This window comes from Protopterus annectens, chromosome 1.part1, assembly GCF_019279795.1.
Source record: "Protopterus annectens isolate FY-2018-M chromosome 1.part1, PAN1.0, whole genome shotgun sequence".
Lineage (NCBI taxonomy): Eukaryota > Metazoa > Chordata > Ceratodontiformes > Protopteridae > Protopterus > Protopterus annectens.
Genome location: NC_056726.1, coordinates 563,369,444 through 563,391,782, shown reverse-complemented (window position 1 = coordinate 563,391,782; position 22,339 = coordinate 563,369,444). Strand labels below are relative to the sequence as shown.

The 22,339-nt window shown below is 39.9% G+C and overlaps 1 protein-coding gene across 2 annotated transcripts in view; it reads right to left on the bottom strand.

Moving 5' to 3' along the window:
• The window catches only part of LOC122806395 (receptor-type tyrosine-protein phosphatase U-like), a 1,549,454-nt gene that overhangs the window by 861,366 nt on the left and 665,749 nt on the right, over positions 1–22,339 (bottom strand). For both annotated transcript variants that reach the window (XM_044076762.1, XM_044076771.1), the window contains one exon: positions 2,655–2,975. In XM_044076762.1, the coding sequence (XP_043932697.1) occupies positions 2,655–2,975 (321 nt within the window). The remainder of the gene's footprint in view (positions 1–2,654; positions 2,976–22,339) is intronic.

The window sequence follows — 22,339 nt, the reverse complement described above, 5'->3', positions numbered from 1 at the left end:
TATTTTATTTTCCATGTCATTCACAGCTTCTTCTATGCCTGTCATCTGGATCTTCTGTTGTTGCAGGTCCATATGTAACAAGTCTATTTGTTTTGTAGTTTTTTCTATGAAAGTGTCTATTTTAGTATCCATTTTATCCATCTTAGCAGTAAGTTGCTGGACTATAATTATCAGAGACTGAAGTTCTTTCTTGATGCTGGAGTCTTGAGAATTTGTCTTACTGGAACTCATTTCAGACTGATAAACTGACAGGAAAATTTCCAAAGTAATTTCTGACAGGAATATTATTAAGATTTCCTTTCTTTTTTAGATATAGTTCAAGAACTATATACAACAAACATATTTAGAAAGAAAATTACTTCAAGAATTATTTTTTTAAGTAATTAATTCCTGTCAATGTAATGAAATTGGTGGAGCTGAAGAAATCTGCTGCTATCCTGTGTTCATCCTTGGCCACGCCCCCCCCCCCCCCAGAAGGAATAATTCTGAGTACAGAATTTATAGACAGGATAATGATTGCAAAAACTAAGGATATTGTAATTCAGTCTATTTTAGTTTATCAGCACTGTTATAGGAGACAGTAACATTTGGTTCAGATATTGTTAATATCAACCTCCAGTGTATGCTGCTACTAACTTTTAACTCTTAACTCTGCTTTTAACATGGTCATCCTTCATCTGTTACTGAACCTAGTCCATCTAGGCATCAACACTCCACTTTGTAAATGGATTCCTGATTTTCTCACAGACAAACCTCAGAAAGTGTGCACGGAAAATAACTCCTCAGATAACATCACTCTTAACACTGGAGTCCCACAAGGATATGTACTAAATCCCTTGCTGTGCAGCCTGTTAACACACAATTGTACAGTCAGGTATAATACAAACCACATCATCAAGTTTGCTGATGACACAATAGTGGTGGGCCTCATTAGTAATGATGATGAGCAGCATATAGAGATGAGGTGGAATAACTAATTATCTGGTGTGGAAATAACAACTTAGCAACTAAACATAAACAAGACAAAAGAGATAATTGCGAACTATAGGAAAAATCGCATGGAACATTATCCCCTTACCCTCGATGGGGAAACAGTGTAAAGAGTGAGAAACACAAAGTTTTTGGTGGTGCACATTGATGTGGACTTGTCTTGGAACACCAATACAAATGCTATAGTCAAGAAAGTGCATCAGAGACTGCACTTTTTGAGAAGGCTGAGGAGAGTGAATCTTCCATCGACAGTTCTCACTACCTTCTACAGATGTATTATAGAAAGCACCCTGATGAACAACCTCATAGTATGGTATGGAAGGTGCTCTACCTCTGAGTGCAAATCCCTTCAGAGAGTGGTGAAGACAGCCAAGAGCATCATCAAGACCACCACCTATCCATGACTTGTACTTATCCAGATGTCTCAGCAGGGCCAGAGGAATAATTAAAGACTGCACTCACCCTGCTTACATACTGTTTCTGCATCTATCATCCGGAAAGCACTTCCAAAGTATATGTTTTAAACTACTGGATTCAGGAACAGCATCAGGCTACTGAACTCTAGTAAAAAACTCACTCCATGATGGCCCTCTGGGTCAGCATTAACCTGGTAACCAGTCTCATCTAATCACTTAGTGCAATAAGTCCAATATTCACCATGACTGTTAACTTATAGGGCATCTAGAGCTACAGTAGCAATGCGGTAAAATATCTCTTCTTTCAGTGCAATACATGTTAAGAATTTGTAAACTAACCATAGTGCAATACTCTAAGGTCCATAGTGCAATATTCTAATGTTCACAGTGCAATACTTAAATGTCTCTTTCTATGCAAGGATCAATGCAATGTCTTAACCACGTACCTGTACAATACTAAAGTCTCATGCAACTAAGTGTTCACTAAGAAAAGTGTTAAAATGTGTTTCTAATTATGTGTCGAATTAGTCTGTCTACCTGCATGTTCGTGATGTAATAACTAGGTGTTATATGTGTAAATGTCTGTGAAAATAGTCTATATGTTGTCTGCACATTGAGTCCAGAAACAGAGAATTTTGTTCAGTTTTGGCACTTGTGTGATTTCTAAATGGCAATAAAGTTTACTTTAACTTTGACTTTTTAATATAATAAAACAAGAATTGGCAAATAAAGGAGAGACTGGCACTTTCTCAGCACAGTTCTGGGTAATTAAAAGATGAAGACATCCATTTCAATTTCTTCCAGTAATTTCCAGTTTATTTCCAGTATTACACAGTTCTTTCAGGTCTTACAAAGAATAAAATTATTAAACATTTGGATTGGGCAGCATCTATCGGCTCAGTGAATTTCTTACAGGTGTACAGATCAAAAACTTTTTTCTCCACTTTCATGTTATCTACCCAACACCATACTGTACCATTCCTTCCCTATCACAGCTGATCTGTCATGGCCAAGTAGTCTTGTGCTGATAGACTGATTAATAAAATGGCTAGCAAGAAAGTCCTCAACCTTTGCAGTATTATCAAAACTTTGTTCTGTTAACTGTCATAAAACAGTATGAAAAGTATATATGCATTTGTGATTAGAGCTCATTACACATGATGGATTTAGTGCACATACAGTAATGTTATTTAAAAAAAACAATTGTTATGTCAAAACACCATTTTGGAAAAATATGTTTTGTCTTACCTGCTTCTGTTGTATTTATAGGTAAGTACAGTAAGTTGATGTTACTTAAGTTCTGCAATCTCAATGACAAAGTGACATTGTAATAAGAAAATGGGTATGTAGGGAAAGTTGAAGACAAATTATTTTTTCCATGTTTGCAGTCCATAGGGGATGTTTTTGGAGATATTTCTGCGTTACACTGTCGTCCATATCTCTGCATAAGATGGCACTGGATACAAATTTCAGGCATATGTTCACTTACAGAAATGTTTGGAAAGGTCCAGTTTACACTTACAGAGTGTGATGTACTCTGAACATTTATTGCAATATTTTCTGGTGTTTCTGCAAAACAAAAACAAGGAAACATTTAGCTTTTACTGTTATAAAAATGTGATCATAAGATGCACCTCTGAGTTAGTAGGACCTTTTGGGGGAAATTACAATATACTAGGAGGTCAACAACATTTGCAGCATTTGCAGTTCTATATAAGACTTGAAAAAATAAAAATATTTCACTGTGTCCAACTGCTTCAGAAGAATACTAGGGCTTAGGAACCTGCAGTTTCCTTAACACAGCGGTGTGCTTATCTAAATAAAACCTTCCCTGAAGACACAAACATTAATTGTCTTAAGAATTAGAATAGAAAGGGTTCATTTTATGGCTGCCACAAAATGATTTCAATTTCCCATCTTCTGTCTTAGGATAAGGATAGGCAGGCATACGAGCAGCTGGTGTAAGTGAAGGGGTCAAGTCATTGGTACAAATAAGAAAAGGAGGGGGTAAAGGCAACACTAAGAGTAATAATAAAAATTACAAATGCTGGCATTGCCTGCAGAGGATTCATATTTAGAACCTCACTACATGGTGCTAAAAACGAATATAATGAATAAAATGGGATGTAGTCTAGATGAAAGGCTTGAAAATGAAGGATATTATTAGAACAGTCACATCTTTGACCATGATCTTAATAGAGGCATTGTAAATTATGGACCTCAGACTGATAATGTTATAAAAAGTCCCAATCTTGAAGTTATTTGTAGAAATGTAGAAGATAAGAGAAACAAACATCAGGAAGTTGTTAGCAGTTTAGGAACAATTCCTCACCAAATATTATGGTTTACAGTCAGTTATGCTGCATACTGAAGCCAGTCAGTAATGAGTTCCCTGCGCTTCAGAAAGCAGTGACTAATACTCATTAAAATGATCAAACAGTTGTGAAGGGCAGTGTGGAAGAACAATGGCAATATATCAAAAGCAATATGATAGAACAAATAACTATGTGCAAATTAAAATAGAGATAAACAACAATATTGTTCGCAGACAATATGATGTCAAAGGACAGGGGGAAATAACTTCATTTAAGAAGTATATGCAAACACAGAAATAGGAAGACTAACAAAAATATCTTTAAAAGTAGAAGGAAACAGAAGACAGTCGCTAAACTATTGTATAAAAACAAAAGAACAATGAAGGGACAAATAATTAAAACTGAAGTGCAATAAAATGGATTGTGGGGCAAAAAGATAAGAGGAAAAAGATTTGAATATGTCCACATGATTAAAATGAAAGACTATACAAGAGATGTATTACATTTTTGCCCAGCTACTACTGACCAACTGACCTACATTTCTGGTGTCAATAACAACTAATTAAATATGACACTGATTGCAGCAAACTCAAGTCATACCAAACCAAGCATGTGCATACCCTTCAAAGCACTCTCACAACTGATCTCACACATGTATAAGAAATATCCGAGCGTGCATAAACACACACACAGAGTCATACACTCTGTTCCACTGTTTTCGCCAAGAAAGCAAGCCTTCTGTACCACTCAAATATTCCTATGCAATTCTTACATAAATACACTAAAACCATGTCCACACAAATTCACGGAAAGAGCACATACCTATGATAGTAGAACACACTGTTATCATCCGCAATGGGAACAGCTCGCTTGTGACCAGCTATACTCAATCAATACAGCATTTGATCACTTCCATTTATTACTACCTGGGACAGCTACAGCTGCAGTCTTCTACTTAAATACTCAACGATTTGAATGTAGCCTATTTCTGATATAGGCTTTGTTGTCTTCTTACTTCATCAGCCAAAGTTTGGTGATAGTGGGGGTAAGATCTGAAGTCACCATAGCAGGGTTGGCTTTAATATGTTAAGCTTTAATCCTCTCTTCCTCTGATGACTGGCATGCACAATGTCTGCGCCACCAGAACCTGTACCAGAACCATACTTCCACAAACCTTTGCCCTGGCTACAGTAGCTGAGCACCCCTTGACAAGTATAACATCTCCAGTAGCTCCTGCCACTGGAGTTGCCCCACTTGACTGTGCATCACGTATCACTTGTGAGCTGGGGCTAACTATCTACCATCCCCCAGAGAGGTTAGTCAGCCTCTGGAACTGAATGCCTCTTCAAAATAAAGATATAATTCAAACATTGAATGATTAAGAGGATAAATAATTGTAGTACTCAAAAAGTACAGCAAGATATTTACTTAGAGAAGAGAGATGCACTGACAAAAGAGATGCCTCAAAAGACTAGAAGACAACCATTTAAATAGAATGTAATGAAATTATAATGTAAAAATGTTGTAGAAAATCTAGAAGTAAATGCAAATTTGAGGAACAGTGCAATAAGGGAGACGATAAAGTTTACACATGAAATATATGCTTGAGAGCAGGAAAACAATGATAGCTCTTCATGGGGTAAGGATATAATAAGTGAAGTAAGGCTGGAAAAGGGATAAGCAAAATTAAACCTGGCTTCAAGTGAAGGTATATAAAGTTCATATAAAATATAATATACTTGTTTAGATCAACTTGTGCAAGAGGTGCTGTCTGGCAGCTTGGCCCAGAGGTTTAAAACAACATACTGGTGGACATCCATCTTGGTTTAGATTCCCACAGACTCCATTTCCCCACTGTGTGAAGCAAGTCATTAACCAAAGATTGCTCCCATGTTGCTCCTAAAAAGGGACTGTGTGTCCAGTGGACCTACCTGGTTAATTATGTTATATTAAATTATATTACTATTTGTCTTCCTATAAAGCAAAGATAATATAGTTCATAGGAGATGGCGCAGGTGATACAGGTTATGAAAAGAAAATGTAGATATACAACTTTACTAGGCAGTTTAGTGGGCATTATTAATCACCAAAAGCTGGGCTACCTCTACTTAAACAAACCCTACCTCATAGACACCTCAAGAAATTTCTTAGCATCACCCTACCTTCTCTCCTTCATTCTCTATGCATCAACCATATGAACATTCAAGACACCCTACTAAATAAATTAGAAGCATGTTTAACGAAACAGCCATATTAGCAGCTAATGCATCCTACTGTACACACCTGTGCTTTAAACCAAAGAAGCTCAACTGGTTAGAACTAGTTAATCAACTTACATTCACTCAGCTTCAAATTGTCCATAAATTAATACACTAACCACATACATGCCCTTCACAACAAAGAATTATCAAGCACTACATCCCACCATATTGCTATCACTAAGGTAATCAGGCCTACTAACAACTTTCAAATCTCGTAAGCCTACTAACAACTTCTAAATCTCATAATACAGCTGGAGACAAACTATAATCATCCTATGTCACCAGACAGTGGAACTCCCTGACTATCCACTAAGACAGAAAAGCTTTGCATCTAGCTTTAAACGCAACCTAAAACCGCAGTTAAACTCCTCTGGGCTCTGTTCTTATTCACATCCTGACTAACTTTCTCTCTCTCTCTCTCTCTCTCTCTCTCTCTCTGCAAGATCTCTAGACTATCACCAAACCCTAATTCTCCATCTTATCCTATAAATAATGTAAATAAATCATATTTACATTTAGAACTATATACTTCTTTTTATCACTCACATGTTGATGAAATTTGTATATTACCATGTATGCAAATAGAGCCTGTTTATTATTGTATAACACTCCTACAGAAATCAAACTGTATTAACCTCTGTCTTAATTATATTACCTATTACATGATTCTAAAACCCCATTTCTTCTCTTAAGAAACTGAAAATCTTTTTTCTCTGTAATTTTTTTGTATTTTTTGTAACTTTAATGGAGCTTTTCTCCCAGGACCTGTGCTGAAAATGGGCCTAAGTACACATTTGGTCCACCTCTTTAAACACTAAATAAACAAACAAACAAATAAATAAATAATGTTAAAGATTTGATCACTGCTGGAAGTGCAAGATGCATAACTACAAGTCCAGTATATATGAAAAATAAATTAAATTGTTAAAGCATTATAATGAATTTTCAAACTTGCTGTAATGCCATTAAAGTGTTTTTGCACTAGGGGCTTTGATATCTATACCCCCAACATGGCTGTCTACGCCTCTTCACTCTTGCTACTTACATATAGGTTCATAGGTTCACAGGTAGGTACTAGGCTATTGGCCCTAGGGCCTAAACAAGCCTAGCCAAAAATGTACCCTGGCTTTCGCCACTCAAGAAAATTATTTTCCTGTGCCCCTGTCAAGCAGAACCACAAAAGTGATCCCCGGGGTGAATTTCCTATTATCCATCCAATCATCAAGATTTTTCTTGAAGAGTGCTAATGAGGAGCTCTGTTTGACATAGATAGGTAGTCTATTCCAGAGTATGGGAAGTCTCTGGGACAGGAATCTATCCCTCCAGCATGTTCTGTTTATTGTGGTGACAAGGTTTAGGTCCCTAGAGCATGTAGCTCGGAGGGATTGGGATTTCTTTAAGTGGAGCATGTCCAACAGCTCTGAATTTGACATAGCTTTATATGTTAGGCAGAGATCGCCTCTGAGTAGGCGATATGCGATGGAGTAAAGCTGGAGTTTTTTGAGACAGTCTGCGTAAGGCATCTGTTTGAGGCCAGTAATCCTCTTTGTGAGGTATTTTTGCGGCCTTTCCAGTTGTTGTAGATGTTGTACTCTATAATGGGTCTAATGAGTGATGAGTAGAGGGGAACAATGACCTCTTTTTTTCTGGATGAGAAACCTTTTGTGATGAGGTGTGCCACGTAGAAGGATTTCCTGACCACTTTGGCGATGTGATTATCAAAGGAGAGACTACTGTCCACCTGTGTCCCAAGGTCTCTTATCACTCTTTCAGTGTTAAGTAGACTACCGCCTATGTGGTAGTTCATGGGTACAGAATTTTTACCAAAGGGGATGACAATGCACTTTTTGGCATGGAGCTTGAGACCATGTCTTTGACACCAGGCATCTGTCTCAGTGAGTTCCTTTTGTAGGATGTCCACATCATTAGGAGTTTCAATTATGGCTCATAGTTTGCAGTCATCTGCGAATTTAGTTAGCCAAAGACCTTCTGTGTTAGCCTGTACTTCAGAGAAGTAGATACCAAACAGGATAGGACCCAGGACTGAACCCTGTGGTACTCCACTTGTCACTGGTCTGAAGGCTGATTTGGAGTCTCCTGCTTTCACAGTGTGGTTTCTTTCAGTAAGCCAGTTGGCAACCCATCTTGTGACAGGGATTTATACCTAGTTTAGTGAGTTTATCTATAATTCCAGAGTGGGGGATGGTGTTGAACACCTTGGCGAGATCTAGATAGGCTGTGTAAACCACCTTACCCTCATCCATGGCCTTGGTGACTACTTCAAAGAAGTCTATCAGGTTTAGGAGACATGATCTGCCTTTTACAAACCCAAACTGTGTGGGGTTCAGGGTTTGGAGATCTCCAATGTCTTTGTTTATGAGTTCCATGATGATACGTTCCATGGCCTTGCAGACGAGGCTCATCAGGCTAATGGGGCGGTAGTTCCCAGGGTCTATTGTGGCCCCCCTTTGTGGAGTGGGATAACTGTCACAGTGCGCCATTCAATGAGCACAAAGCCTGAGGTGAGGCTATGATTGAACATGGTACTTAGGTGGGGTGCCAGTTCATTCTGTAGTTCATGTAGAAGGCAGCCTGGGATGTTGTCAGGTCCCATTGATGCTGTGTTCTTGGCTTTGGAGAGTGAAGTTTTTACCTGTGCAGCCGTGATTATAGGAACTTTGCATTATTCCGGTATAAAGATGGGCCCTTTAGGAGGGTGAGAGGGGAGTAAAGTTAGCACTGAACCTATCTGACAGGATGTTGGCAATATCAGTTGGTTCTGTATATTTAGTGTCATTGTGCTGTAACTCAGAGCAGATCTGAGTGTTGTCATTGAGATTTTTAACATAGCTATAGAAGGCTTGACTTCGTGTTCACCATATCTCAGAATAAAAAGAATACTCTGAGGTACTCTGCCTCACACTTAGTATATGTTTTCCATAGACACACTTTCAGGTTCACTGTTTTTGAAGATTGTAGTTATGCTCCTCTAAATGAAGAAAAAAAAAGCTCTTTGATTCTTGGTGCAATGGATGAATGATAGGATAAGATGATAAGACTAGGTGAGAAGGTAACAAAATAAGCAGACAAGAGCATTTAGAACATGTACAAAATACTGGCTTAATATGGCCCAAAAATAGATTTCATTGCCTGCAAAATAAATAAATAAAAGCGACAAAGTTGACTCATTTTTATGATGAATTTAATTAAGAGTCGCATGAGCACTTTGTTGTTTTGAGCAGTAAGGCTGGATATTAGGATAACGTGACATTCATATAACAGATAAAATAGAAAAGGTTAGAAGGTATGTGAGAGCTGCAATGTGGAATATATTTTACACAAGATGCAGCTAGGCCAAGGTAAGGAGACAGCTGGTCTGTATGTAAGAAAAACAAGTTAGCTGAGTTATGCATTTAACATCAGGTGAGCAACATTTGAGGGTAAAGGCCAATATGGAAAGAAAACAGGTATGATCTGAGTTTGAAGAAAGAAGCTCTGTGTATACTTCTATTAATGGTCATAGAGTACGGGAAGTGAAAGAAAAGATTAAGAGAGAAACATGGTCAAGAAAAAGATTCCTTTAGGAACAAAGGCTACTTCAGTCAAAGCTTGTCGGCATGCAAAGAAGTCTAAAAGTGTGAGAAAAAGATTACTTAGGTAGAGAGGTAGGAATGGGAATGGGTCTGAAGAATAAAGGCAGGGCTTCCTGGAGCTACCTCTGTTTAACAGAAATAAGCATTAGAAAGCAAGAAACTGTAATAAATGAAGTTACTATACAGGGTATAACTGGCCTATCTCAGTTTAGGATGTCTTATTCATTAATAGGTATGTCTAGCCATAGTTGCCCTTAGCACCCATGCATAGCTTGTTTGGCCTCAGAATGGATGCTGATGATGAAATGAGGGTACAGATGGATGAGGACGGACATGAGATGAGGAGGATATATATAGAATTACACTGATCAAGTAAATTCTAGGCTGTATTTCAAACCTCATTGATAAGAAGCATATTAAAAGGTTCATAGGTAATAAGATGGGAAATGTTAAGATGGGGAATATGGTTACACCGAAAAAAAAACTAAGCTGAAATTGAGGGACAGTCTTATGATAATCTCTACAGACTGTCAGGAAGTGGATGCTGCAAATGTTTCAAGACCAGGAAGACAAGGCATGAGCATACTTTCAAGTAGGGGCATATGAAGGGTAATCTATACGGTAGCTAGCAGTGGGTATGGAAGGTAGGTTCTTTGACGAGGGAGATCTCGGGGATGAGAATGGGCACTACAGTGTAAGTAAGAGCACATGAAAATGGTTAGTTACTTAGCAACAAATGCACATGAAGGAAAAGGAGACAATAGGAAACATGAGATATATGGATGGATGGATGAGGTGAAGATTGTAGACAGAAGGGTTTCAGACTCTTCAAAAAGTGGGCAGGGGGTTCTGGGTCTGTGGGAAAATCACTGGCAATAGTCAGAGTGACAAAAAGAATCAAAGAAGAAGACTATGCAAGAAAGAGTGGTTGGTGAAGTGCTGTAGGAAACCTGGGTTGTGAAAGAACAAATGGGGTTGGTGTGAAGGGATGGGGCTATAGCAAAAAGTAAGTGGAACAAGAATGATGCAGGAGAATAAAGAAGGGGCGTGATAGTACATGGAACACACTATGTGAGCTTTGCAAAAGACATTGGGATGGTACTAAACTAAAAAAGAGAGGTACTGTGTCTAACTGATGAAGAAGAAAACAAATAACTCACTCAGGAGTAGAGATAATGACAGAATCTTTGGTGGGTTGAAGGGCAAAAAGAGTAAAAGTACCTAACAGATGAAGTAGATAACAGGTAACTCTTAGCACTATTTTTATAAATACAAGACTGACGCCCACAGTGCTAGTGTTAAAATGGTCCCTCTCTACCATGGCTGCACCTTGCCTACATGCTCCAACATTTAAATTGCTTGCCCTTTATTCTAGCAGTTACTGACATTGTCAGGATCACCAATTCCTGTGGCTGAGCATCTGTAACTAACACAAAAATATATTTGACAACTGAAAATGTAAAAAAAATTCAGATTTACTCAGTTGAATCAAAAGAGTTTAACTGGTTGCCTTGCCACAACATACTGAAATGTCTGCAGCACGTCTGAATACTAATAGCACAACAATCATCAGTATAATACATCTGCCAAGATTAGGGCCCTCTAGGTAAAGAAAAAAATTTCTGCACATTAAAGTTTTGGCAATTCCTGAGTATTTCTCGTCTGTTCATTGGATTTTTTGGATTACTATTGACTTTGTTCACTATAGTATTTGATCTACTTTTTTGTAGTTCAATCAAGAACCAATTTTTTCAGCAACTATGGAGCTTCCATATTGCTTCTAGTTGTATATTTTTTTATGCTGATATAATTTATTGGGTTTTATAGCTCAACATTTTCTTTAAAGCTATTTACCATATAAACTACTTGTAACAGGAAACTTAAAAATGTCCATATGAAGAATACCTCATTGGTTGCTTTCGCTGTTCATGTTGTTGTGAAGTTTCCACTTTTAATGTGTAATGTACTTCACTTGATATTTCCAAGATGAGCCATTTTAGTGACAAATATATCTTTCATACTAAATTCCAAAAAGAAAGAAGTGCCTGAAAGGACCATTCCAATCCATAAGGGTTTATTAAACAAAATTCTGTTACTGTGTATTAATAGACCCTTGTGAATTCAGTGGCATTGTCCATTCATGCCTTTCTTTCTTTTTTTGGAATCTGTTTCTGCACATAGGTGACAGCAGCATTTTGTTATTCAGCTTTCACTAAACATTAAACTGTTTACTTAATAACTTCTAATCACATCATTTGGCAGATCTTTTAACAGCTTAGTGAAAAATGCATTCATATCCTTGTAGGACTATTTCTGCACAAATAAATAAACACTCAAAAGGAGAAAATTGCTTATTTTCGTGAACCATTTCTGCACAAGCAATTTATATATTAACATAAAAAAGGTTAATGAATTTAAAAACAATCCTTAATATTGATGTAAGATTATAACAAACCCTTTTGACCTGGAGAACACACTCTGATGACATCTTTAAACCACTTTAGAGTTTAGTTTTATGTCTAACAAGTGCCCTGATGGCATCCTGCAAACAACAGAACAATATAATTTATATTTATTGTACCATAGCATATTTTCATTACCTTCATAATTTTTCATTTTCCATACATATTGTATCAAGTTAAAATCTAGCCAGATAAATTACTAGTAAATATGCAGATTATCAACTTTGATATTCTCTGCTGACAAAATAGGATTAAATTTATATATTCTTTGTTTAAATACAGTACTATTTTATATAAGCAGATACTTGTGTGGACCTTACTTAGGAATCTCTTATTAATTAATTATAAAGACTTTGCTATACTATGATTTTGTTTATATTTATACCAGCCATGAAAATGGAATTTTCATGATCATTTTTATGTCGGGACAGAGCATTGGTGCAGTGGTAGCACTCTCATCTCGCAGCAAGAGGTTCTGCTGTTCAATTCTTGGCTGGCATGCCTTCTGCGTGGAGTCTGTATGTCCTCCCAACATTTGTGCGGGTATTCTCCGGGTGCTCCGGTTTCATTCCACATTACAAAGACATGCATCTGGAGTGTTTCTCCCTGGGCCTCTGCTGAAAACTGGCTTTGTTCCAAGTCGGACTTGCCTGGTAAATAAATAAATAAATAAAAGAAAATATGTAACTTTAAGAGTGACATGTCTCTGAAATACTTTTCATGGGGTCTATATTTTTGCTCAGTTTTAACCCCTCATTTCAAAATAGCAATTATAGTCCTAGGAGAAAGACAGTATAGTACCTGTGGAGAGCCATTAGGAAATCTGTACATTTTGTTGTGAAATGTGCAAGAGTTGGGAAGGATGAGCTTCAATAACAGAGTAATTGCATATGCTGCTACATAGAATTAGTGAGCTCATATATTGTGTATAGCAGTGTGTGGGCACACAGGAAGGATATAGCATACAGGATATTGTGATGTATATACTCCTCTGGCTGCAACTTATGCATTTATCCATTCATTTCATCATGATCAGTTATCTGAGGTATATGGCGTCAGTAGACTGTTTGTAATTAATGGGGACTTTTCTGTATCTTGGGGTTGCAATGTGTGTTTTTACAGTAAGCTGTTGAAATATGCAGTGGGGTCCACGGGCTTTTGCTTTTCATTGGGTTCATGGGTGTGATGACTGGGGAGAGATGGACGAAGGCTGCCAGCCTAGTCAAATAGAATTTGATATCTAATTCTGGCATTTGTAAATAAATGTAAAATACAGGCATGTTTTCTTGATAATAAATGTAAAATGCAGGCATGTTTCTTGAGTGTAAAGAAAACACTATAAAATGTGAACTTCAAGATTGTTACACACTGCCCCTTGCTGTAAAGAAAAACTAAGTCAAACCTTTCACATTTGTCTTTTGAAATTGAAATGATTTTATGACATTCTTTGATCTTTAAAGTTGGTTCCAGTCAGGCTGGCTGAAGACATTCTGTCTATTGTGTTAACTAAGGACTAATTGCTAGAGTGTATATGTGAAATGCCTTTTAGTGTTGTATTCTCCTGTGCAGGTGTTAGCTTGCTAAATAATGTAAATGGAGTTTCTATTCTGGGAACTCAGAGCAGGTGTCAAGATGATGCAATATGAATACTGGGAAAACCTAAGTGTCAAAAATTATGTAATTTGGGAAGGGCCTTAGAGACATGCTTGTTAGTAATGTTTAAATACTATTTCTCACAAGAGACTAAAATCATTTTGATCTTGGATATCCAACTTACCAGCACTCTGCCTAAGCTCACATGTAAGTTTCTAGCACTGTGATTTCTTATAGGAATAGTTAAAGCATGTACAGGTTAATTAGGTATTTTTCTTTGAAATCAGACCTGTCCTACTGTATTATTTTAAGTTTCTGTGTGATCTGTAAACTCTTAGATATCTCTGTGGTATAGTAGTTTTGTCTTGTGTTTTAATTATTTATTATTAAATATTTCAAAACCTTCTACCTGTGGTTTATGTAGAGATAAATTATGCTTTAGAGCACATTATATATTTATATAGCTTACTGTCTAAGCCCTTCCAATAAGTCTTAGACTGAATAGTCATATTACCATTGTATATTAATATTGTACAGTAATAATTGGACACCCTTTTAAGGGCCTTTTAGTAGCTGATATTATTAACTGGGTGGTGGCAGTAATTACTACTGTACAGTCTGGGTAAAGGGAAACAGTTGGAGAATCTGTGTCAGCCTTTCCCAGGAGTGTCTGTGAAGTTATATAAATACTTATCTCAAAGTGTGTGTGTGTTTGTGTGTGTGTGTGTGTGTGTGTGTGTGTGTGTGTGTGTGTGTGTGTGTGTGTGTGCGTGTGTGCGTGTGTGCATGTGTGTGTGTGTGTGTGTGTGTGTGTGTGTGTGTGTGTGTGTGTGTGTGTGTGTGTGTTGTGTCAGCTACTTGGCAGGGATATGAAGCACTGGTTAGAAAGAGAGGGAACTGGAGGTTTTAGCTTGCCCAGTTAGGCTGAGACCTGGACCCTACAGCTGTGCCAGTGGGGAGTCTTATTGGGGACCTGATGAGCAAGGGAGCAACCAGCCCCAGACTGACTGTGCTCTCTGTGTGCACTTAGGGGAAATTGTACTTTACTGTGTGCATTAGTTATTCTTTCCTCTTCTAGGAGATGACCTCCCTGGTGTTAGTGGTGAGGATTGAGGTTCCTTGATTGCTGGGCCAGGGCACGGTCATCACAAGTGTTTGGCAGTGGTGGAATCTACTTCACATACTAATTGGCTTGTAGTGGTGTGGGTAGAGTGAATTCCTGTAGCTTATGTACAGTGATCTCTAAAAGTGTTTTGTACTCTAAACCAGCCACGTAGTGTATACTCAGAGGTCAGATCACAATTGTTTTATTTCTTTTGTTAGCTTAGTGTTAGTCAGGGTGAACAGGCAGCATGTCGGCAGAAGAGTATGGAAAGCTGACAAGGAGCCAACTGGTGGAGATGTGCCAGGCTAGGGGACTGGTGCATGGAAACCTGACTAAAGCAGACCTGATTGCAGCCTTGGTTACAGTTGCATCAGAAAACAGCAGTCTGGAGGACAGTCGGACTGACCATGGAGATACAATATCCTCATAGAATAGACAGCTCAACCTTTCTGCAGTGGACTTAAAAATCCAGCTGGATCTAAAGAGACTTGAGTTGGAGGCCAGGCGTATGGAACTGGAAGCAGCCGAGAGAATGAGGAGCCTAGAAGCTGAAAAAACAGGAATGCAGAGAAATCATGAGAGGGAAATGCTGACTCTTCACCAGAGTCATGGAGGTAATGGGGAAGGGAGTAACCAGACCCCAGAAGCAGAAAAGGTCAGTAAATTTCCACAGTTTAAAGAGGGGGATAATTTTAATAGCTTCATTCATATGTTTGAGTGGGTATGTAAACAGTATGAAGTTGACCAAAGGCTCTGGGTACGGTTCCTGACCCCCTTACTCCATGGTAAAGCTGTAACTTCTTTAGCAAAAATGCATGACACTGACTATTTTGATTATATTGCTGTAAAAAGACATTTATTAGAATGTTTTAAGCTAACACCTGAAATGTATAGGAAAACGTTTTGTGAGCATAGACGTAAGACAGATTAAAATGTATGTGAATATGTTGTTGAAGTGAGCACTTATTTTCATAGTTGGGTGAGTGGATGTCAGGTCACCCCTTTTGAAGGGCTGGCAGACCTTTTGGTAAGGGAACAAGCCCTTAGCACTCTGCCTGAGGACATGATGATCTGGCTAGCTGATAAAGAGTGTGCTACTTCAGAGGAGTTGGGGGAAAAGGTAGACCTATACCTAGCAAGCAGGGCAGCCCTGCACAGGAAAGGGACTGCCAGTACTGCTCATGGGACTAAAGGAACGCATGGTGGGCAGCACAGACTTCCCCAACAGAATCCATCAGTAGCAGGGGAAGCCACTAGTCCAGGTACACATCCAGGAGCTAGGTTTAAATGTTTTGAATGCAACCAGTGGGGCCATGTGGCATGCAGGTGTTCATGGAGGCAAGGTGGGGAACCAAAGGTGAGGGAGCCAGTAAGTGGGAAAGACAAAATGCCAATAGTGGGTTGTCTTGAGACAACAGCGGTATGGAACTACCATCCTGCAGATGTCCTGAGAGAGAAGGATTTGGATGAGGCAGTACTATGTACTTATGCAGTTACATGCAGTGAGGCTAACAGACAAGCATGTGGGTCTGGTAGCCTGGGGGAGACCCAAAAAGACTGTGTACTTGCAGCCAGGACTGCTGAGGTGGTTACTTCAGAGACTGAGCTGCTCTATAGCAGTAAGACTGAATGTGGGTGACAGCTTCTTGTGGGTACTGATGTTCCCTTGGACAGGGTAACTGCAAAGGTAGAGGTGAGTAGTAGTACCCAGTATGACAGTGAGGCGCTGCTGTCAGAGGATGCCAGACTTCCTGTGGAAGGGGAACTGGGAAGGGTTACAAGGAGGGAGTTGAGACAGGCTCAACTCTCAGACCCTGCATTGCAAGGCCTGAGGCAGCTAGGGAGGCACCTGATTCTCAAGGGGAGGGGGAATCGGTATACTGGGAAAAAGGGTTACTATACAGTGAGTGGACCCCTGAGGGAGAGCTGGAAGGTGAGAGAGTGCAGCAGTTGGTAGTGCCTAGAGCTTACGATATGGCACTTCTAGCCATAGCCCATGATATTCCCTTTGCAGGTCATATGGGCATAAAACGTACAAAGAAGCATGTTATGCAAAACGTCTATTAGCCTGGAATTTCCAGAGATGAAACAGGGTAATGCAGGACCTGTGAGCAGTGCCAAAATGTAGGCAAGGTGAGAGCTCCTTTGATGCCTTTGCCTGTGATTGAGGAGCCATTTCAGAGGGTAGCTATGGGTATTGTGGGTCCTCTGAGTACCCCAAGTTCCACAGGTAAAAAGTATATCCTAGTGATTGTAGATTATGCTACACAATACCCTGAGGCAGTGGCTTTGTCCTCCATTGAGGCAGAGAAGGTGGCAAATGCTTTGTAAAGGTTTTCAGCAGGGTAGGTTTCCCAAAGGAAATACTGTCTGACAGGGTGCCAATTTTATGTCAGACCTGCTGGCTTGTCTGTGGAAATTCTGTGGAGTGAAGCACATGAAGACCACCCTCTACCATCCCGAGACTAATGGTCTTGTTGTGAGGTTAAACTCTACAATTACATCCATGCTATGGGCATTTGCAGATAGTTTAAGAGGGAGTGGGACAAATATTTGCCCCATCTGTTGTTTGCTTACAGAGAGGTTCCCCAGGAATCCACAGGTTTGTCACCCTTTGAGTTGCTGTATGGGCATAGTGTGAGGGGACCTCTAGATTTAATTTGAGATGAGTAGGAAGGTGAGTGTGTCTCACAAGGAGCCTGTTGTGGCATATGTCTTAAACCTCAGGACAAGGCTCAGGGAACTCATGGGCCTGGCCCAGGAGAATATGACAGAACCCCAACAACAGAAAAAGGTGTGGTATGACAGGAATGCTCGAGCTAGAGAGTATGCTGTAGGGCAGCAGGTAATGGTTCTCATTCCTGTCAGACACAACAAGCTGCAAGCAGCTTAGGAGGGACCCTACAAGGTGGTAAGAAAGGTAAGTGATGTTAACTACATGGTGGAAGTGCTAGGCAGATGCCAGGGGCACAAATTGTACCATGTTAACATGATGAAACCTTACCATGATAGGGAGGCCCTTGTGCTGAGCATTTGCAGTGGATTGCAGGAGAGTCTGAGAGAGATCTTGTGACTGATCTCCTCATTGAGACTCGGGATGACACCTCGGTGGAAGGGGTAGCAACATCCCAGCAGCTATCTCCTACCCAGGTTTGAGAAATCCGAGCAGTGTTGCAGGAATTTGGGGACATGTTAAATGGGAAACCAGGGTGCACCCACCTGGTGCAGCACCAGGTGGATACAGGATCCCAAAGGCCTATCAGGCAGGCCCCTTATAGAGTACCTGAGAGAGTTAAACAGACTCTGATGGAAGAGGTACAGGAGATGTTGGAACTAGGGGTGATTCAAGAGTCCAACAGTTCCTGGGCCTCACCAGTGGTGTTGGTGCCAAAGAAGGATGGCAGCACCAGGTTCTGTGTGGATTACAGGAAATTAAATAGTTACACAGAGTCAGATGCTTACCCCATGCCTTGGACAGATGAGGCCCTAGAGCAGTTGGGTGGAGCTAGGTATCTTACAACCATTGATCTTACCAATGGTTACTGGCAGGTGCCCTTGACTCCCAGTGCTAGAGAGAAGTCAGCCTTTGTGACTCCTTTTAGCTTGTATGAGTTCACAAAGATGCCCTTTGGGATGAACAATGCCCCAGCGGCTTTCCAGAGGCTGGTAGATCATATCTCAGCAGGAGCAGGAGGGTTTGCCCTTGCTTACATGGATGATATTGCTATCTACAGCCATTCCTGGCAAGAGCACCTTCAGCATGTCAGGGAGGTGCTGGGCAGACTACAGAGAGCAGGGTTGACTATTAAGCTGAGCAAATGTCAGGTGGGTATGGCAGAGGTCTCCTACCTAGGACATAGAGTGGGGAGTGGTAAGATAAGGCCAGAACCTGCCAAAGTGGAAGCTATTCAGGCATGGCCTGCACCTGTTACCAAACAACAGGTGAGGGCATTCTTAGGGACAGCAGGGTACTATAGAAAGTTCATTCCCAATTATAGCACCATAGCTGCTCCCCTCACAGACCTGGCAAGAATGAACAGGCCAGATAAGGTAGTGTGGACCCCAGAATGTGAGCAGGCATTTCAGAAGCTTAAGGAAGCTTTGGGAGGACCCCCTGTGTTAGCCAGTCCAGACTATAGCAAATAATTTGTTGTGCAGGTGGATGCTTCAAACTATGGGGTGGGGGCTGTACTTAACCAGATTTCTTCAGAGGGAGAAGATCATCCAGTGGTTTATCTCAGTCGTAGGCTCCAACCCTAGGAGGAATGCTATGCAGTGGTAGAAAAGGAATGTCTGGCCATAGTGTGGGCACTACAAAAACTTCAGCCTTATCTGTATGGAAGAAAATTCTCTGTGATAATGGATCACAACCCTCTAATGTGGTTAAACAGAGCCAGTCAGCAAAATGCCAAGTTGCTAAGATGGAGCCTGGGGTTGCAAGCATATATGTCAGTGCAGCACCGCAGTGGGAGTAGCAATGCCAATGCAGATGGGCTCTCAAGACAGAGAATAGGGTGAGGTACACCCAGATAGACCTGACACTCTCAAGTGATGTTTCTCAAGGGGCACTTGAAAAACTTGCTTGAGTTTCCCGGGGGGGAAGAGATGTGTTGACTGGGGAGAGATGGACGAAGGCTGCCAGCCTAGTCAAATAGAATTTGATATCTAATTCTGGCATTTGTAAATAAATGTAAAATACAGGCATGTTTTCTTGATAATATAAATGTAAAATACAGGCACGTTTTTTGAGTGTAAAGAAAACACTGTAAAATGTGAACTTCAAGATTGTTACAACACTGCCCCTTGCTGTAAAGAAAAACTAAGTCAAGCCTTTCAAATTTGTCTTTTGAAATTGAAATGATTTTATGACATTCTTTGATCTTTAAAGTTGGTTCCGGTCAGGCTGGCTGAAGACATTCTGTCTATTGTGTTAATTAAGGAGTAATTGCTAGAGTGTATATGTGAAATGCCTTTTAGTGTTGTATTCTCCTGTGCAGGTGTTAGCTTGCTAAATAATGTAAATGGAATTTCAATTAGCCTGGGAACTCATAGCAGGTGTCAAGATGATGCAATATGAATACTGGGAAAACCTAAGTGTCAAAAATGATGTAATTTGGGAAGAGCCTTAGAGACATGTTTGTTAGTAATGTTTAAATACTATTTCTCACAAGAGACTAAAATCATTTTGATCTTGGATATCCAACTTACCAGCACTCTGCCTAAGCTCACATGTAAGTTTCTAGCACTGTGATTTCTTATAGGAATAGTTAAAGCTAGTAAAGATTAATTAGGTATTTTTCTTTGAAATCAGACCTGTCCTACTGTATTATTTTAAGTTTCTGTGTGATCTGTGAACTCTTAGATATCTCTGTGGTGTAGTAGTTTTGTCTTGTGTTTTAATTATTTATTATTAAATATGTTTAAAACCTTCTACCTGTGGCTGGTTTATGTAGAGATAAATTATGCTTTGGAGTACATTATATATTTATAGAGTTTACTGTCTAAGCCCTTCCAATAAGCCTTAGACTGAATAGTCACATTACCATTGGATATTAATATTGAACAGTAATAACTGGACACCCTTTTAAGGGCCTTTTAGTAGCTGATATTATTAACTGGCTGGTGGCAGTAATTACTACCGTATAGTCTGGGTAAAGGGGCACAGTTGGAGAATCTGTGTCAGCCTTTCCCAGGAGTGTCTGTGAAGTTGTATAAATACTTATCTCAAAGTGTGTGTGTGTTGTGTCAGCTACTTGGCAGGGAGACAAAGCACTGGTTGGACAGAGAAGGTACTGCAGGTTTTAGCTTGCCCAGTTAGGCTGAGACCTGGACCCTACAGCTGTGCCAGTGGTGAGTCTTATTGTGGACCTGGTGAGCAAGGGAGCAACCAGACCCAGAGTGACTGCGATCTCTGTGTGCACTTAAGGGAAATTGTGCTTTACTGTGTGTATTAGTTATCCTTTCCTCTTCTAGACGACCTTCCTGGTGTTAGTGGTGAGGATTGAGGCTCCTTGATTACTGGGCCAGGGCACAGTCATCACAATGGGTACCACTGTTGTATGCATTGAGAAGAAGCAGACTACATTTCTGAGGAGGTCTTTACAATGGGTATTTTTTGGCAAGCGGTTTTACTACTAGCAGCCACCAAAAAATTGTTTGTTGTGTTGTAGTCATACCTGTGGTGTGACTCTGGAAAGTACAGTTGTGTGAGTTCAACTTACAGTAACAGTAGATGTTCGAATGATAATTGCTGCAGCAAGCTTAGCTGTATGGGTTATATCCTGCAAGTATATAACAGCCAGTCAACTTTCAAAGCTTCAAGGTACCTTCCATACCCCCAAACTGTCAAGCAGCTCAAGCTGAGCTGATTAAAAGTCAAATTTGGATGTGAAGCCCTTTACAGCTTCACTGTTGCAGAAGTGCATGCTGCTTTGAGGCTTTTGAGGATAGATGGTCAGCTTTTGCTTTTCTTTGCTGGGCAGATAAGTTCCCTTTGGGGAAAAAATTCCATTTTCTTAAATTTATTGACCTTTAGTGTTGTATTTTAATGGACTGTCTCAATATTGTATCAAACTTTTAAGCTGAGCATTCATTTTTCTCTGTCTGTTTAAAAGTAATATTAAATAACTGAAAACATATTTTCTGTGGAGTAATTGTGTTTATTTTTCATTGGTGGGCCTGGCATAGGTTTGAAAGTGCTTTTTACTGATATTTTCTGTCACAAATATGGTAGTTTTACTGGTACTTGCTGCATGTCTTTCCCGGGAAATAGGCACCATTTTTGGCTTACCCGTGGAACAGACTACCAGTCCCATGATCATTCCTTCTCCCAGCCACAATAAGAAAAAGTTAAGTAAACAGCCTTTGCCTCCACAGCAGAGTAGCAATTTGCCTCAGCCACAAATGGTTGACTCTGCTGTGGCCATTTTTTGTACCTCAGATCATTCACCTTTACCTCAGATCCCTCTGATGTAGCACCCACAGCCACTGTGGACCAGTGGCTAGCCAAATCCTCTGCAGCTTTTGGAGCTCCCTCAGTGGAGAAGGGAGAGACACTCTTCTGATTCCTGAGATAGAGAACAGGAAAGGTTTCTCTATTGTGTTAGAATGTAGTGCCCATCCTGGGGAAGCAGCTGCTGCCATTAGTAACAAGGTTGGCCTCTTTTTTTCCTGTCAAAAGAAACAGAAGAATCAAGCATGCATCTATGCCTCCTCAAATTTCTTTAAACGGGATTAGTTTACTGGGTCTGCAGCAGGGTTTAATTCAGGCTGTTGACCCTTCTTGTAAAGTAGCTTCTGATAAAATAAAAATAGATTCCTCTTTTCCTGAAGAGATTAAATATTCTGAATCTGAACAAGAAGATGCAGGGATAGATTCAGTTTTTTCCACAAATTTCTGACTCAAACACAGAGAAGACCTCAGTTTCTGATTCTCCCTGTGAGGGGTTCTTTTTCTTTGAGACTATTGATAGAATGTTCATAGGTTCATAGGTTCATAGGTAGGTACTAGGCTATCTGCCCAAGGGCATTTAGACGCCTAGCCAGAGTGTGTCAGATTTCACCACCCCATTGATTAATTAACTGATCCTCTGCCAAGCAGAGCC